Source organism: Antechinus flavipes, chromosome 1 (assembly GCF_016432865.1).
Source record: "Antechinus flavipes isolate AdamAnt ecotype Samford, QLD, Australia chromosome 1, AdamAnt_v2, whole genome shotgun sequence".
Classification (NCBI taxonomy): domain Eukaryota; kingdom Metazoa; phylum Chordata; class Mammalia; order Dasyuromorphia; family Dasyuridae; genus Antechinus; species Antechinus flavipes.
Window position 1 is genome coordinate 49,682,131 of NC_067398.1, and position 19,454 is coordinate 49,701,584.

Genomic DNA, 19,454 nt, shown 5'->3' on the forward strand with positions numbered 1-19,454 from the left:
TAGATGAGGTTAAATCTCCTTTCCAAAGAAGAGTGGCTGAACTCTTGGCATTTTTTCCCAGGCTATTAAATAAGTCAATTAAAGCTTTATATTATGTTAAGGCTTCTTGGGAAACCCTTTACATAAACACTGACTTGGACAAAGCTAGAGATAACCTGCTTATCAAGCCTGTAGAAGACAGAAGACTAAGGATAGACTGTACTCTTGGTAGCAGCTCTTAAAAGATCAGAAAACTCAGCCAAATTGAATGATATTGAATTTCATTAGGAGAAATAGAAAGCCTAATAGTCTATGGCAAAATCCAGTTGTTTTGCTTAGTGGCAGATATTTTTCTTTTTCATGTGACTCAGAAGTATTCTAGTTTCCTTACCTCTTGCCCAAAGTTGTCTAGTGAGTTAATGACACCCAGTCCTAAGGTGCCATCCAGAAGGGAAATTGCGTTGGCTTTGGGGTCCAAGGACCTGGTTTAAAATCTCACTTCTGATATTTATTAACTTTATAATTCCCTGGCCTCCATATATTTATCTGTAAAATGTGAGGTTTGGACTCTATGACCTCTGAGTACTCTGAATACCTTTGAGTCCAGTTGTAGATATATAATTTCTTTCTTTCTTTTGCTGAGGCAATTAAGGTCAAGTGACTTGCCCAAGGTCATGCGGTGAGGAAATGTTAAGTGTCTAAGACCAGATTTGAACTCAGATTCTCCTGACTTCAGGGTTAGAACTCTATCCACTGAATCACCTAGCTGCCCTTTAAACATATAATTTCTGAGGAGAACCCAGGACTCCTATTTCTCAGTCCAATGGTATCTTCATTATACTTCACTTCTCATTGGGTGCTCTTTGGTCATCCCTTGCCTGTATTTGGGGCTGGGAATCACAGGCACTAGTTAATGTCTTAAGGAATTTTATCTTTCCATATTACTTTAATCAGATTCACTTTTTTTTATTTGTTCACAGGTTTGCCGGGCACTGCTCCAGACTTGGAAAAAAGAAAGCAGATTTTTGGGCAAAACTTTATACCTCCAAAGAAGCCAAAAACGTTCTTACAGCTAGTTTGGGAAGCGCTACAGGACGTGACTCTTATTATCCTGGAAATTGCAGCCATCATCTCTCTGGGACTTTCATTTTATCATCCTCCTGGAGAGGGGAATGAAGGTAAGGGTGGATTGTTATTGTTGTTGTTGTTAGCAGCACCTTATCTGCTGAGAATCATTTCACAGTCTGAACTGAAAGGGGTTCTTAAAAGATCATGAAGTCCAAATCCCTGATTTTAATGAGGAAGAAACACAGTCTTGGAGGCAAATGATTTCCCCAGATTCATAAAATAAGTCAGCAGTAGTCCAGTCTTCCAAATAACAATGAAAGAAACAAACATTTATTAAGTGCCTATTGTATACTGGGCACTGTGCTAAGCATTTCACAAATATTTTCTCATGAAAAAATCTTTGAAGGTAGGGACTATTATGATATTACAGTTGATGAAATTGACTTACTCAGGGCCATATATTTAGTAAATGCGAAAGTCAGATTAGAACTTGATTTTCCTGTTTCCAAGCTCAGAACTTTATCCACTGGTCCACCTGGTTACCTCTAATGCAGTTATTGCTCCCTAGTACATAGTTTCCAAAGCCTAGATTGGTCTTATACTTGTGGTTAGCTCCAACTCTGCTTGCCTTGAGAAGTTTTGACCAGAGCATGGAGTTTTGGGTCAAGGTGCCACAATCTGGAGAGTGCCCCAGAATACTCTTATGATATGCTCTCCCCAGTTCTGTGGCTGCTGCCTAGGTGATCTCCTTCATGCCCCAGTCTGTCTCCTTCAGGTACAAAAATTCCAAGTTACTGAGAATTAGTCTGGTAAAATCCTAATTGCCTTAACCATCTGCAAGGGAGTCATCTCTGCAGTATTTATATAGGTGATTAATTGTTGGCTATTGTACCGCCACACGGAAGGGCACTACACACTTTTTCTTTTACAGCTATGACATTCTATGGTTCACTCATTTCCCCACTGTATCTTATATTCCTCAGAGTCTTTCTGTTGGTTGGCTCAGGCTAACTCCTTTCTCTCTTTCTTTCCTTCTCCTCTTTTCTCCTTTTTTTTTTTTCTGTCTCTTTTAACTGGACATCATATATATTTTTAAAAGTAATAATAGCTTTTTATTTTTCAAAACAACTGCAAAGACAATTTTCAACTTGTGTTCCAATTTTTCTCTCTCCCTCCTCATTTCCCTTCTCTCATGGACATCCAGTAATCCAATATACATTAAACGTGTAATCTTCTAAACGTTTTCACATTTATCATGCTGCACAAGAAAAATCAGATGAAAAGGGAAACAAATGAGACAGAAAAAAACAAGCAAGTAAATCATAACAAAAAGGTGAAAATACCATGTGGATACATTTAGTCTCCATAATTCTCTCTCTGGATACAGATGGTTCTTTCCATCACAAGTCAATTGGAATTGCTTTGAATCATCTCATTGTTTAAAAGAACCAAGTCTATCACGGTTGATCATCACATAATCTTGTTTCTATGTACAATGTTTTCTTGGTTCTATTCACTTCATTTCAGCATCTCTTCATATAAGTCTTTCCAGGCTTTTCTGAAATCAACTTGCTCATTGTTTCTTACAGAACAATAATATTTCATTACATTCATATGCCATAACTTATTCAGCCATTTTCCAACTGACATCCACTTAGTTTCCAGTCTGGAAAACATGTATTACTGAAACTAAACAGTTTTAAAATTTTCTTCATGAAATTAAAGATTTTTACAACAGGAATAGATCACAGCAATTATCTAAATGAAGTAATATTTGCAAAACATACATTGCAATGGAGACAGAGACACTTGTGGGATGCTAAACCTCCCCAAAGATCCCTAATGATACCTTGGACTGAGGGGGCTGAAACAAAAAAGGCTTTAGAATTATGGAGATTAAAAAAACAACTGAAGCATCATTCCCATATAGATTAGTTGTTGAAATGTTGGTCCCCAAGTTTAGGGAATAAGGAAGATTTAGGAAGCAGAACTAAAAATCAGAAAGCCAGGCCAGTGACAAAATGGCCTTCTGGAAGTTAAGGAAGGCAGCAACAGGAAGCAGTAGTAGAAACAGTAACTAATTATTCCCAGAGAGAACATGGGGAGTCAAGACATAAAACACTCAGTGATGTCCAGAGGGAACTGGAGAGGGCATATCTATGGGGGAGCAAACTCTGGCTTCCCTCTTTTAGCATCCTTGCCAAGGCAGTGTTGTAAGTCACCAGCACTGCTGAAGTCTTTCTGGGGGAGGCTTGCTCACTGATAGAGATAGCTACATTCCACAGATGGGTTTTATTCTTTATAGCTGTATTCCCAGAACTTAGTACAATGCCGGGGACATTGATTGATTCATTTCCACGCATCTGTGAATTCCATGGTGAAAGTTCTGTTTGCTTCCACTAATTTGCAAATAAGACTGTTTATGTTTCAAGCCTAATGCTCTGTGCTTGCAAGGGGAGCTGGTGACCACCTTTGGGGGTAGGGCATGTGTCACATTCTACAGTGCCAAGATTATTTGGATGAGTGCGGTGAGCCTGGGAATTGAAAGGTCCCTAACATGTGCCAGATTCTTCCTATCTGAAGGGATCCTTTGCTACAAGGGCTGCATTACTGAATTAAATTTATTGATTAGAATTTCATGTTTCTTGAACTTATCTTAAATCATAGTAAAATGTGTTGGCTTTTAGTTGTCTTTCAATGCAACTTTAAATGCAACTAAATGAAGTGGCAGTTTACTTTTGGGTGGTCCTCAATTGATTTTCCCCAGGAATCATAGGCACTCAATAGAGAAAATGTTTCTTATCTAGTCTTTTATTTTTTTCTCTCTGCCAAGGAGATCACACCTCATATGCAGAATCCATTATACTGATCTCTGTTCTCAAGAAGCAACAGCTTAACTTTTCATTTTTTCCTCTGCATTATCTCAAATATGGATGAGTATTCTTCTGTCAAAGTCTGAGAATCACCTTGTGAATGGTTCCCATCACTACATAGAGCCATGGCTGCTCTAAAAATTAGCAGTGGGTTAAATGCTACCTCTTTTGTTTCTTCTAGTCATCTCTATTCATCACCTCAGAATCATCCTCAGTTCTTCCTTCTCACTCATTTGGTGTTAGATCCAATCATTTGACAAACTTTTTAAAAGTCTGCCTTCACAGTATTTCTCACATCCATCTTTTCATCCTTTACATGGTCACACTCCTAGTTGAGGTACCCATAGCCTCTCCCCTGGCTTTTTGTATTTGTCTCTTTATTTACCTCCACAGGCTGACCTCATGTCTTTCTTGTACTTCTTAGAATACTGAGGACAGGAATTGGTTTTTATTTTGCTTTATAGCTCCAGCCCCAAGTCTTGCATTTTGCAAAGTAATGGAACTTAATAAATGAATGTTGTATTGTATTACATTGTATGTATGATTTTTATTTATCTAGCTCTCTAAAACAAAATGTTTTACAGATGTCATTTCATTCAATCCTCACAAGTCTGTGAGCAAAACATGGCTTCTTTTATAAAAGAAGAAATGGAGGCTGAGAGATATTCACTGACTTAGCCAGGGTCACAGAGCTAGTTTGAGATCAGATTCAAATTTATATCTTCCCAATTCCAAGAACTGTACTCTAACTGTACCATTTCATTGTTTTATACTGTGTTATCTTGGACTGCAAAACAAAGAGTTGTCACTTCCTGAAAGTGGTGGAATTTTCATTGAATGTTAGGCAATAATCATTTAAGAAATACTTACCATGTTCCAAGCATTGGGCTAAGTTCTTTTAATAAACATTTATAGTATATTAATCATTTCATTTCATATTGAATATCTTTAAAAGATGGCTGAGATTTAAATAGATGAAGAGATGAAGGGAGGGCATTTTAGTCACCAAAAACTGTTCAAGCAAAGGCAAAGAGAAAATATCAATTTATCCCCAATGCCTCTCCATCTCCTTCGTCTTTTCCCCCTTATCTTCTGCTATAGTCAACCTTTCTATCACACAATCATTGTTCCCTCAAGTTGTCCAAAGCTTTTGAGTTTTTCTTTCTCCACCCAGACCTTCTTGCACTATGTCTCATTTTTCTAAGCCCTGCTGATCTGAAAAATTAATTCCAGTTAAGGTGTTAATGCCTGTTAATGATTCAATGTCTTTACTGTACTTTGCCTATTCACAGGTTCATTTCAGTGGATATTTTCTGAAAGTGTGGATGATAATTTTTTTCCCCGAAGTCAAGTCATAACTATGGCTGGGGTAGAGTTCTTTGTAGGTTAACTGCAAAGTTAATGTCCCTCTCCCCTACAGCCCATGGGACTCATTTAAATTGAGAGGAGTTGAACTAGACGATACCCGGTATCCTTTCCTACGTGAGCACTCTATATTCTAAGATCCTTTCAGCTTCTGCCACTCTTAAGTTCTGAAGTTCCTTCTAGCTATAATATTCTGTGATTTTAAAACTTGCTCTGCCTTTCAAACTTACACAGACTTGTATCATGTTATTATGCTACATAACCTTTGCTCACCCTAGCCTTTCCATTCTCCTTACTGTTCCCAGAACTGGTATGTCTATTTTTGCATCCAGCCTTTGATTATATAAAAATTCCAACCACTCCCAAATCTCAAAATACTCTTCTCTTTGGGGGCAAACCTTTCCCTTCCTTAACTCAAGTCCCATTTCCTCCAAGAAGCCTTTCCAGATCATCCCAGGTGCTGGCGGTCTCCTTATTCTTTGAAGAATAGCATTTACTTTCTAGACTACAGATCTAACACTTGGCACGAATAGCTTTTGTTAAGCTAATTTTTTATATGCTTAAGTCTTACAAAGAATTTACAGCTTCACTTTAAGCAACTTAAGCAGAGCAGGGATCCTAGCTTATACCTTTCTGGAGCCCATACAGTACCTGAGCCCACTATTGGGCTCAATAAATCTTTATTAATTGATGGAAACAATCCACAACTGCAAAGAACTGTCCAAATCAGTGGATGAGACAAAATGATTTCTAAAGTCCCTCCTGATTTTGAGATTCTATGATGATTTTGTAGTAAGGTGCAGCCATTTCAATTTCTTCCAAGATTTTCAAGTATTCCTGAAATGTGTTGTCTTATGGACCGGAAGTATTTTAGGTTAGTGAATTCTAGTCAGTTCTAGAAAACTGAAATGAAGCCCTTTTATTTCCATTAATACCATTAAATTTTATCATTTGGATACAAATCTTACCCAAATTTATCCTACAGCTCTTTGCCTTACTAAATAGAATTTAACCTTTTTTCCTGCTGTCATCATCATGACCATTAATTACTATACAGAGCAATAGCAAAATGATGCCCTCAGTAGCTATTGATGTATGTGGAATAACTCCCCTCTAGCCTCATTGGCCCCAGACTTTTTCCCCCAATTTATGTCTCTTCTTCTCCACTGTCAAGATGCCGTCACATATCACTCTTCCTAGGAGTTTCTTTTCTACACAATTCATAGCTTCTAATATTGCATCCATGATAACTTAGAGAAAAGCTGAAGGTTACCAGAAAGCCTCTAGAAAAGTATGACTAAAACAGTCTCAGACTGGATTTGGAATCAGGAAAAACTGGGTTATAATAGCTATATGACCATAGGAGTATAGTCATAAGTCAGCCATAGGAATTGATCTCATTATGTCTCATTTTTCTTATCTTTAAAATGGAGATAATTGCTATACCACTTCTCCTATGGGGTTATTATTTCATTTAAATAAGTTAAGATATATAAAGTATTTGGCAAACTTTAAAACAGCATTTCTTTGATTTATTCAGAATACTTGTTTTCTTAAGAATACTTGGATAATTTTCTGTCAAACCACCCATCCATCCACCCATCTATCCCCCCAACATATATATTTATCCCCCCCAACACATGTGTGTGTATGTGGATTTCCTTTGTAATCCTTTCTATTTTATTTTACTTCTTTAAGAACATCATTCTGAAAAAGGTCCAGAGGCTCCACCGGAGGGGTCATTACACAAAAATGGTTAAGAGCCTCTCCAATAAAACATTATATTGATGGCAGTAGTTACTATCACCACTCTTATTGCTATTGGATTCACCAGGTTTGACCTGAGGCTGCTCAGCTGGTTGCTTTTTGATTAAAGTTTGCAGACTCAGTGGTCACTTTTTCCTTCTCGGGTCACAGTCATTGTTTATTTTGGGGCTTGGCATTTTTTCTGGCTGTTTGAAAGTCGGCTGGTCAGATAAATGGATTGTTGCTAGCTTATAAGAAGGCTAATGCCTTCCAAAGCTCTCTGTGGCCTCCAAAGTGCTTGCTGCAACAACTGTGGGAAGTCAGCAGGACAAGTATTATTTCTTGTCACCATTTTTACCAATGAGGAGACTCAGCGTTCAAGAGATTAGGTGACTCATTGAATTTCACATAGCTGGTAAGTAGAAACATCTGGACTTGCATCTGAGGCTGACCCACTGGTCCAATGTTTTTTTCTATTATATTATATTCTTTTCCCCTGTATTTTTGCCTGTCTGTTTCTCATTGTCTCTTCCAGGCTCTGCGTCTTCCTGTCTCTGCCTCTCTTTTTGAAGGGGTTCTTCAAATTATACACACACACATCCACACACCCACCCACAATATATAGTATATGTACACATAAATACACATGCACATAGATATATAGGAAGTCCTTCTATCATGACCTTTTCTCCCTACCCCTAAGTTAGTGTTCAAGGGCATTTCAACATTCCTCCCTCCAGTTAGTTTACATTTATTTTATACATAGGTTATGTATACTGAATGTCCCAAAAGTCTTAATACAGTTTAAAAGTTTTTTTGGGAAGAAGGGAATGGAACTGAGGGAGAGACACAGTATTAAACTATTAAAGCTTTAAATTGCTCTAAGACTTTTGGAATACATTGTATTTGCTTATCTCTACACATGTTTTTCCCTCCTGTGGAGTGCAAACTTTTTAACTGTTTTCCTTTTTGTCCTGTAACCCCAGGATATGGTCCAGTACTTTGAGTTGAGAGGACAGCGATGAGGCCATTGCTGAAGTGTTGACCCTTTTGGGTAATTAGGATGGCTTTATCATTTATAATAGATGGAGAACTAGTTGAGGACCTTAAAGTTCATCTCCTTCATTTTACAAATGGAGAAACTGAGACAGAGAGTGGTAAAATGATTTGCCAAATGATTTAGACAACCAGTAAGTGTCTGAGGCCAGATTTGCTCAGGTTTTCTTTACTTCAGATCCAATATCCTAATCACCTACCTAACTTTCTCCTTTACTACACTATCTTGACTCTCAAAATAAATCATTTTTTTCAAACAGAAAAAAAGGTATTTAGCTTTGAACCACAGATGCACACTAGCATCCATGAAATGCACCAAGTGGTGAAGTTTTTTGTGGACGTGAGGGGTATTGGTTATTTTGATCAAAAAAAGTGAACACCTAAAAGCTGCCTCTCCGCTCACTGAGAGCCATTGAAATTTCTTTTAACTCCATAAAAACTCCTCAGCAAATGTTTTCTTTTTAAGAGCACATTGCTAAGAACTAAAGGCAAAGGAGTTCTCTTTCAGTGCTGGGACCTATTAGCACACAATCCCAATTCACCTGAAGGTTTTAGCGGATGGCAGTTTTTCAGATGCTATCTGTCGTTTCCCCCATTATACACACACACAAAGTGCCTTGGAGGTTAGCCTGGAATTAGACACTCGGTGATGGCCAATATAATTCTGCCACCTCAAAGAAATCAGCATTTCAAATCTGTCAGCTAGACACTGAATGCAAAATGAATTCCAGGAAATTCTGCACAAGAAATAACACAGACTCAGTTGGTGAAAGCTGAAAGTGGCTATTTATAATCCCACACAGCTCTTGGTCTTTGAGGTCTGTTCTGAAGGAATTGTGGGATGCCTTTGCTTCAAGTGAATCCCAGGAGCTGGATGTAATCATGGCTACCCCACATTCATCACTACCATTGATGATGGTACCACTGCCATTAATAATGATGGGGGTAATGATAATAATAGCCACTGTCCCATTTTGTGTCTGCAGTAATGATCAGAACTCACATTTCTGAAGCACTTAACTTTCACATTTCACTTCCTTGGTTACCACAAAACCCTGTGAAGATGGTTGATGTATTACTATTCTTGTAGGACAATTAGATAGAGAAATGGATGAGACACTAGACCTGATGTCAAGTTTGAATCCTTCCTCAAAGACTTCTGAACCATATCATGGGTGAATTACTTCTCTCAGGCTCAGTTTCCTCATTTGTAGAATGGGGTTAGCTAGGTGGTCCACTGGATAGACTGCTGGATCTGGGATCAGGATGACCTGAGTTCAAATTCAGCTTCAGATATTTGCTAGCTGGGTCACCCTGGGCAAGTCACTTAATTCTGTTTGCCTCAGTTTCTTCATTTCTAAAAGAAGCTGGAGAAAGGAATGGCAAACCATTCTAGTATGTTTGCCGAGAAAACTCTAAATTATTATCATCATCATCATTATTTTATAATTATGTAATTATAATTAATTATTACAATTTTCAGGGCATTCAGGGATTTGAGGTGAAATATCCAAAGTCATACAGGGCATACATAGTCCAAACACTACCAGCATCAAAAACTGAACCAAAATCTACAAGCAGCAAATTCTATATTCTGTCTGTAACAATGTGCAGTTGGAGTAGGCAGGATAGTATTGAGACAATCTGTAGTTTAAAGAGATAAAGTCACACAGCATGCTTATGGTAGAGCTGGAACTAGAACCTGGATCATCTGCACCATGAGAAGCAAGCAAACAACAAAAAATACAGAGAGAGAACTGATGAAGGAGGGTCCTAAGAGACTGCCTTTTATCCACCATATATAAAAAGCAGACGGAATATACAGAGCCGGTCTGGAACATACTCCCTGTACATATTCTCCATCTTCCACTTCCGAGCTTTTGTCCAGCGAGGCTCACCCCACCCAGGAGGCCCTGCCCCCTTGCCTTTGCTGCTTGGAACCCTCAGCTTCCTCCCAAGCTCAGCTCCATGCCCATTCTTGTAGGAGGCCCTTCCTGACTCTCCTCCTTGAGTGCACAGTGCTCTCTCAACCTGATTACTTCTTATACTTTCTTCCTGCTTATCATGGCACATAGCATACATGCATCCTGGGGGAAAGCTTTTGTTTTTCTGTTTTTGTTTTTGTCTTTGAACTTTCTTTGCCTCTTGTTCTGTTCAGTTACTGTGCAGACTGGTATTGCTAGTCCTTCAGCATAAATAGAATATGTTCAGCGTGGTGCCAGGAGGTGCTTATTAAATACCTGGAGAATGGAATAGATTCAGCCTCCATGATGGTACCAGGGAGATTGAAAAATTTAGTCCAATCTATGTTTGAGAGATCTGGCCAGCTTTATGACTATACTTGCATATAGTTCAGCTCAATGACATAAAACATGCAAGATACACACACACACATGTTTGTGCACACACATGTACATACCAATCTGCACGCATGTATATATACACACGTGTGTATGTATGCACACAAGTATTCCTACGTATACATGTGTGCAATACACATATATATATATATATACAATATGGTACATATATATGCGTGTGACTATATGAGCACACATTTGTATTTATATATGTATATATAATGTGTGTGTAGTGACTATCTGCTGTATCCTCAGTACTGTGGGCAGAGTCAGACACAGAGAGAGACAGAAACAGAGAGATGCCGAAGTGGAGGGGTGGGGGAGGAAAGGAGGAGAGAGAGAGAGACAGAGAGAGAGACAGAGAGAGAGACAGAGAGAAAGAAACAGTGATAGAGACAGAGAGAGAGAAAGAGGGGAGGGGAGGAGAGAAAGGGGGAAGAGGGAGAGAGAGAGAGAGGGGAAGGGAGAGAAGGAGGGAGAGAGGAAGGGAGGTGGGAACAAGGGGAGAAGAAAGGGAGAGGAAGAAGAAGAATGGAGTAGAAATTGGGATAAAATAGCTAATATTTATGTAACATTTTAAGGCTTGCAACATGTTACATTTGTTCTTGCATTGGATTCTCAGAACAACTCTGAGAATTGGGTATTTTACAGATGAGAAAACTGAGGCCAGAAGGGTTAGGTGAGTTGCCAGAGTCACATAGGCAGTAAGTATATGATATGAGGCTTGAATTCAAATTTTCCTGACTTCAAGGTCAGTACTCTATACAGTACCTCACCTAAATGTCTTTGTTTAAAGTAAAATAATCCCAATAACTGGCATCATTATTAATAATAGTTATAAATAGTGTTTAAGATTTGTAAAGCAACTTATCCTAGCAATTTGATCCTAGCAATAACTCTGAATTGTTACTGTTATCTGCATTTTACAGATGAAAAACAACAACAACTACTGAGCAATAACAGTCAAGTGGCTTGTTCAGAGTCATATAATTAAAATGTGTCTTAAGTAGGAGAGAAAAGAGTTATTGCTTCCCTTTATACTTTGATTAAAAATGCATGTGTAGGGGCAGTCAGGTGATATAATGGATGTGAGGATCTGAGTTCAAATCCAGCCTCAGACACTTACTAGTTGTATGATCCTGGGGAATTCTCTTTATCCTGATTGCCTTCCCCTACAAAAAATGCACATGATTGTTTTAACTCTAATTCAGAGCAAGTCTATACTGTTTAACTTTTGTCTTCCTACTGTCTATGGAATCTTCAGAATGCCATACTTTGGCTCCTGAGTATCTCCTATATATGAGACACACATGTGAGACACAAAAGGTTAAATGCTTTCTAATGCACTGCAGATATTGGGTTGAAAAGAGGGTCTGTGGACTGGCCTCTGAATTTAGGTATTAGTTGTGTGCTAGGGTCATTGAAAGTTTTTGAAGAGAGAAAATCTCTAGAGATTGATTTTTAGCATAAAGGAGCAGTCCTCTAAGCCTGAGCTGTAGAGGGCAAAGAGGGGCTACTGGGTAAGTGGTCCAAAAGAAGTCAGGGATGGAGTTACCACAAGAAGAGAACTGTCATGGAAAGAACATAGTGTCAGGGAAACTGAGGATGGAAGAAGTTTCAAGGAATCGATTGTACAAACACTTATTAAAGACCAACAATGTGCAAGACACCATGTGAGATGATGATGTGAATCCAAAGCTGATTTCTGCTTTTTTGGCCCCTACTCCCACGGAATCTATGTCAGATAGAACTGAATAGTTGAGAACGAGGAGGAATGGGGATGAAACCATTGATCAATGAGGTGATGGCATTTGGTTTGGTGAGAAGTTGGATTTTGGATAGAAGAAAAAAGGAATGCAGATGGAGAGAAAATAGAAGTAGATTGTATGGACTGGATATCCCATTTGAGGTAGTTCTACCCAAACAGGATAAGAAAGAATAATGGGCATTGAAATTAGGTAATTTTCCAAGGAAAAGGAAAACCTATAAATGCCTAGGAGCATTGTAGTGAACAGAAAGGAACACTGATTTCAGGGTGCACAGGAGCAAAAATTTAAGACTAAAATGAACCTTAGAGGCTATCAAACTCAACCCTCCTCCCCATTTTAGAGATGAGGAAACTGAGTTCCAGGAGAGCTAAATGAATTGCCCAAGGTTACATGGCTAATAAATGTCTAAAGTAGGATTTGAACTCAGGTCTTCGAAGTCTAACATCCTATCCCATCTGATTTTCTAGGAGATTTGGGAAGTGGGGAATTGAGGTGGGGAGGTCTATTTGTAGCTCTGCCATTAATTAGTTCTGTGATCTTGGGTAAGTTATTTGACTTCACGGGCCTTCAGCTTCATCAACTGTAAACACTTTAAATGTAAACACTGGTTTCTTCAAAAAGAGTTGGAGCAATTATGCCATGGCCTTTGAGCTTTAACAAGTGAGAATTTCATTCATCCATTAAAGAATGTTTTTTGAATGCCTACATTAAGCTGGAAAAGGAAATGGCAAACCACTCCAGTATCTTTGCCAAGAAAACGTGAAATGGAAGCATGAAGAGTTGGACATGATTGAAATGACTCCACAACAACGAGTCCTGACTCAACAGTAGCAGCGTCACTGAATCCTGACTCAACATCGAGAACTAACTCAACAGCAACAACATCAAGTCCTGACTGAACAGCAACAACATCAAGTCCTGACTCAATAGCAACAACTATACTGAATCCCGACACAACAACATTGAGTCCTGACTCAACAACAACAACAACATCGGATCCTGACTCAACAGCAGCAATGTCACTGAATCCTGACTCAACATTGAGAATTACTTCAACAGCAATAACAACATCAAGTCTTGACACAACAACAGCAACATTGAGTCCTGATTCACCAACATCAAGTTCTGACTCAACAACAACATTGAGTCCTGACTCAACAATAACAACAGTAACATTGAGTCCTGATTCGCCAACATGAGTCCTGACTCAACAACAACATTGAGTCCTGACTCAACAACAACAACATTGAGTCCTGACTCAACAACAACAACATTGAGTCCTGACTCAACAACAACAACATTGAGTCCTGACTCAACAACAACAACATTGAGTCCTGACTCAACAACAACATTGAGTCCTGACTCAACAACAACAGCAACATTGAGTCCTGATTCGCCAACAACATTGAGTCCTCACTCAACAACAACAGCAACATTGAGTCCTGACTCAATAGCAACAACACTTGAGTCCTGACTCAACAGCAACAACTATACTGAGTCTTGACACAACAACAACAACAACAACAACAAAAACAACAATAACATTGAGTCCTGACTGAACAACAAAAACATTGAGTCTTGATTCAACAACACCGAGTTCTGACTCAACAACAACAACAACACTGAGTCCTGATTCATCAATAACAACGAGTCTTTGCTCTCATCACTTTGCAATTTAGTTGCGGGAAGATCCACACAGACATGCGGAATACTTGGAGAACAGACCTTGAGAAAAGCATCACGGCACAGGATGCAAAGATTTTGGAACTGGATGAACTGGATTCAAATCACAAATTGACCTTTGTGACCTTAGACCTCAGTTTCTTTGTAAAATAAGTGGATTAGACTAGATACAGCTCCAAATATATTCTTCTATGATGTTTAAAACAATACATAAACACGGGAAAATGATATAAAATAAAAGTGGATGTGTAAGTGCTCCTAGTCACAGAAAAATTCATGTTCACAAATTTGTGGTGATTTCCATCTGGACATGTGTCTCAGACCTGTGCTAAACATTATAGGGGAGTCAGGGTAATCCAGTATCCTATAATGCATGATCAGAAAATTTGCCAAACATTTTAGCATTTGAAGGATCTGTGATTTTTTTGGTGTGGGCATTCTCTTTACTAATGCATATGACAATTCCTTAGTAACCTAGCTAGTTTTGGGGATTTTGGTTGAAAATTATACCCCTTCTGGTCAATCTGGTGATGAGCCTCTTCAAAGCTTAGGTTGGTTCTTAGATAGGGGACATAAGTTATCATTAGGCTTGGGATCTATATTCTTTCATCTTGGTGGGGACCAGTCAGAGATAATAATAGGGTAATAGTCTAGAGTTAGAAAGACATTTAGAGGATTTTTGGTCTAATTTCCTCATTTAAAAAATGAAACTGAGCTCCAGAGAATTGAAATGCCTGATGTAAATGATAGAGACAGAATTCAAACTCAGGTTTTTGAACTCAAAATAGATTAATTTTTCTCCTTTACTACATTGCTGCTTTTTTGGTATAGTCTTTGAGAACATAAGAGAAGGTCACCTCCCTGCCAGAATTAGATTTTGGAAAGGATTTCAAGACAGGCCCTAAGATAGATATTAGGAGAAATCTGGTATCATTCTTAGGACTGGTCATTCCTTCAATTTCTCCAGTTCCATGTCATAAGGCAGCATGTGATGAATTGCCACAGCAGCAGAGACAATAAAGGCTGCAGCAGTTTACCGAGGGCTGCTCCATCAGATATGCCCTGATATCTCCTGCTCACAGGCTGCCGCCTGGAACTCAGAGAAGTCGGAGACATAGCTCATGCCCTTAAGGGCCTTCTTGCCTAACTGAGGAGATGAGCACTGCACACACAACAAGATAGCACCACCAGTCGTATCTGGTGCCTGCTAAATGAGTGGTTCTGACAGCGAGTTATCAGAGGCTCACACTTACATGGGAACGTAGGAGCCAGCCAAGCCGACTCGCGTGTGAACAAAAATCCCGTCCACGGCATACCTGGCAAGCAGTCATCAAACTTTTGCTTGAGGCCTCCTTCTACTGATGTGGAACCTGCCAGCTCCTCAGGCAGCTTGTTACCTTCTTGTGTAGTTATAATTATTAGGAAGTTTTTCCTTATCTGAGATCTAAATTTATCTCTTTGAGTTGTCCCTAGCTCTGCCCACAGGGATCACTTAGAAAAAGTCTGTCCTTCATCTAGGTAATGGACCTTTAAATATTTGAAGCCGGCCAGCAGATTCCCCCAAGCCTTCTCTTTCATAGACTGAACATCCCTAATTCCTTCAAGTGATCTTCATAAGGCAGCATGCTGGTGCATGGATAGACTACTGGGGTTGGAGTCTGGAAGATCTGAGTTCAAATGTAGCTTCAGACACTTAGCTAGTTGTGTCACTTCACCTCTGCCTACCTCAGTTTCCCATATATAAATGGAAGTAATAATAGCCCTTCCCTCCCAAGACTTGTTATGAGAATAAAATGAAATAACATTTCAAATCTTAAAGCATTATATAGATGCTTCTTATTATAATGATGATGGATTTTAACTATCACGGCTGACCTCCCCCGAGTTTATTGATACTTTCCCTAAAATCTAGAGCCTAGTACTTTCTACTTAGTTTTTCTTGAGCCCTTTAAGTGCCCTCCCTCCCTAAGTATCTAGAATTTATTTAGTTTTTACTCTGTACATAGCCATTCTTTATATTCGTCTATGGACATGGTGTCTCTCTGATAGAAAACAAGCTCTTCAGAACAGGGATCATTTCAATTTTTTGGTCTTTGAATTTCTAGCTCCTGGCACAGTGTCTGGCATATGGTATGGGCCTAATAAATGCTCTTCTTCCTCTCTTTCCTTTTCTTCCTCCTTCTTTTCCTCCTCCTCTTCTTCATCCTCTTCCTCCTCCTTTTCTTTTTAGCCTCATAGCAACATAGAAGGTAAATGTTTTTATGATTCCCATTTTGTGGGCAATGAGACTGAGGCAGAAAAAGGTTAAGAGAAAAAGTTCAAAAAAGCTAGTGAGTGTCAAAGACTAGATTTGAACTCAGATTTTTCTGGCTCCAAGTGCATTATTCTGTTGATTGTACCACCTAGCTGCTTTCCTGTTAATTATCTCCAGATTTGATAAGCATGCCATCTCTGCCTTTATTCTAATCATGACAAATGATGTAAAAGTTTTGTTCCTGTAGTATTGTCCTGATCTATATGTAGATATGGCAGATAATTGATGTATATTCCAATTAGACTGTAAGTTTCTTGAATGACTTTGTCTTATACATAGTTGTTGATTTTTCAGCTATGAGAAAAACCTATGTTGACAGCTGGTTCATTGAGCATTTTATTGATGAAGAAACTGAGATACAGATGGAAGGAAGTGACTTGGCAAAATTAGCCAGATTGATGAATTAACAAACATTTATTAAGCACCTGCCACATACTTGATAACTGACTAGTGTTTTAGCTGGGATGACTGTGGGCTAGGGATTTTTTGGTTGCATATTTTTTCCACCACTCTGGCTTCTGCTTATCGAATTGTATCCATTTTACAATTCCCATCTCTGTTTGGATCTATCTTCCTTTTCTAATCCTTATTAATAATTGATGATTATATACTATCTCAAGTTCTATTTCATGTATGTTATTCTTATTTCCTCAATTGTATTATAATTCCCTTTGTTCAGGGATTATATCTTATTTGTTACATAGCATAGGGCAAACTTGTCTCACTTTCAAATGGGCCTATGAGTGTATCTATTTCTTCCAACAATAAGAATTTTAGCACATCTGGGTCTGGCTATGCTTTGTGAGTAAGGCAGTAAGACAATACATAGAATACTGGACCTGACTCCAAATCTAATCTCAGATAGTTTTTAGCTGTGTGACCATGGGCACGTCACTTCAATCCTGTCAGTCTTCTCTGTAAAATGGGCATAATAATATCTGTATGTTATAAGATGTTATAAGAAACAAATGAGATGTTTACAAAGAACTTAGCAAATTTTAAAATACTATGTAAATCTGTTTTTATTATTATTTTTTATCAATGCTAGCTAAACTAGCCATTTAAGTGGTAGAATAGAGCATTTAAGTGGTAGGTAGAATTCTGACTCCTTTTTACCCACAAATTTTTTTTGTGTCCTTGGGTATATAGGTATATAAATATTTATTGATAAGAAATCATTATTTTTTGATCCGCACATTCAGTTACAAGACTCAGTTTGAAGTCTTAAACCAGTTTAAGAAGCTGAGAACAGGAGAGCAATAAACTTGAGAGTCAAGAAAACCTGAGTTTATATCTCACCTCAAACTTTTACCAGCTATATGAGGTTGGGCAAGTTGCTTAATCTCTATGTATCTTAGTTTCTTTATCTGTAAAATAAGAATAATAATATCACTTTTCCTTCAGGATAGTGATGATGATGATGATCATGATCATCATCATCCAGGGACTCTCATGAGCTCTTCAATTTTTCTGAACATGAAGAGAATGCCAATAGAGTAGATGGGTCTTCCATCAGCTCACCACTCAATGACTCCATCTTCTTTTTGTTCATTCATTTCTTCAATGACATCTTCTATACCTCCTCACCTCCATAATTATTTGTTTATAATCTTGTAGCTTGCTCACATGCTTACCATAGGAATTTCTATTACTCTTTGGGTGACCCTCAAGTTTGACATCAACTGACTCTTCTAAAACACTTTTTAAAAGGTTTATACAAAGCGCATTTCTCACAGTGATTTCTGTGAGGTCAGTGGTACCAAGAACTGTCACCCCCATTTTCAGGTTAGAGACTAAAGTTCAATAGATTACCTTGGGCTGCACCAAGCTAGAAAATGAGCCAGCATTCAAACCCATGTCAACTGACTCTATCTTCTGCTTTTTCCACTAACCTATGATGTCCACTGAGCCTGGAAATTTAGGAAGTAAAGAAAAGAAAATCAGCATCTCCCCTTCTGGTGAGGGATAAAGAAGGAACAATTCTTCTGAGTCTCATGAGGATGGGGATGGTTCAGCCAAACTGGTCGTCTTATTCCTTACACATGACCCTCTATCTCCAATCTCTAAGCCTTTGCACTGGCAGTCTTTTATGCCTGAATATTCTCCTTCCTCACTGTTCCTTCTTAGAATCTCTACATTCCTTGCAAACTCAGCTCAAAAACTGCTTTCTTCATGAAATTGTTCCTTATGTCTCCAGTTACTAATCATGCAACAAACATCTATTAAATGCCTATTGTGTGCCAGACATTGTATTAATGCCTCCTGCCATGCAAAAAATTCTATCAGATATGTTGTATATTCTTTTATATGCCCATTTTGTTTGCCTATGAGAAGATGTAAGTCTCCCAAGGGCCGTCAGTAAAGTTTCCCTATGCTTTTGCCTTCCCAGTGCTTAGCTCAGGGCCTGGTACAGAGAAAGCATTTAATAAATGCTCACTGATTGATTTGAGTTGGTGGAGAGATGAATGGTAAAAATGAGTTTGTATTTTTGAGAGAAGTTGTAATTTGCCCTGCATTGTACGTTATCATTTTGTCCTCTATGGTCACTAGTCTGCACTATGTAGTCCAGTAAATCATTAACACAAATAAACACTTCTTCTCATCTCCTATCCTTTCCCCTAACCTCCTTTGGAAACCATGACTTTGGATATCCAAATGAAAGTATCTCCAGTCTGCTTGGGAGCTGCAACCCCAGCTGAGATCCATTGCTATGGAACAAGCCTTCTGGTGGATGTCTTTAGGTTTGGAATGCATTTTAGAGCTTCCCTATAGATGGCAGGTAGAGTTGGATTCATTTAAAAAAATTAAAATGCTGCAGTAGGCGGGATGAGATTTTCCCCGAGAACTTTGGAGGGGGCGTCCAATGGCACAAGGTGTTCCACTTTTAAAAATAGCAGCCTGGAGGTGGGGTGAGGCACAGAAGAGGCTAGGTTGGCAGTATACTCCATCGAGAGAAGTCAGGACACATACAGATGTTCAGAGTCTTCCTATTTTAGACCTTTTTCTGATAATACTGTCTGATTGGTAATTACTGCATTTAGCTCAGGACTGAATGAATTCCTCTCAAAATTATTGGTCTAATCAGAGCACAGCCCTATAAAGACCCTTTATAGCCTCCCTGCCAATGCTCTGTGGGAAGGCTGAGTTGTCATTCATTGCTTTGGCATATATTACTATGCAGATTTTTTTCCTTCTCAATTCCCTGAGGTGACTATTTATCCCTTGAGTATTCCCCAATTCT

General features: G+C 38.6%; 1 protein-coding gene across 10 annotated transcripts in view; it reads left to right on the plus strand.

Moving 5' to 3' along the window:
* The window catches only part of ATP2B2 (ATPase plasma membrane Ca2+ transporting 2), a 653,989-nt gene that overhangs the window by 499,570 nt on the left and 134,965 nt on the right, over positions 1 to 19,454 (plus strand). For all 10 annotated transcript variants that reach the window (XM_051982255.1, XM_051982273.1, XM_051982284.1 and 7 more), the window contains one exon: positions 960 to 1,157. In XM_051982255.1, the coding sequence (XP_051838215.1) occupies positions 960 to 1,157 (198 nt within the window). The remainder of the gene's footprint in view (positions 1 to 959; positions 1,158 to 19,454) is intronic.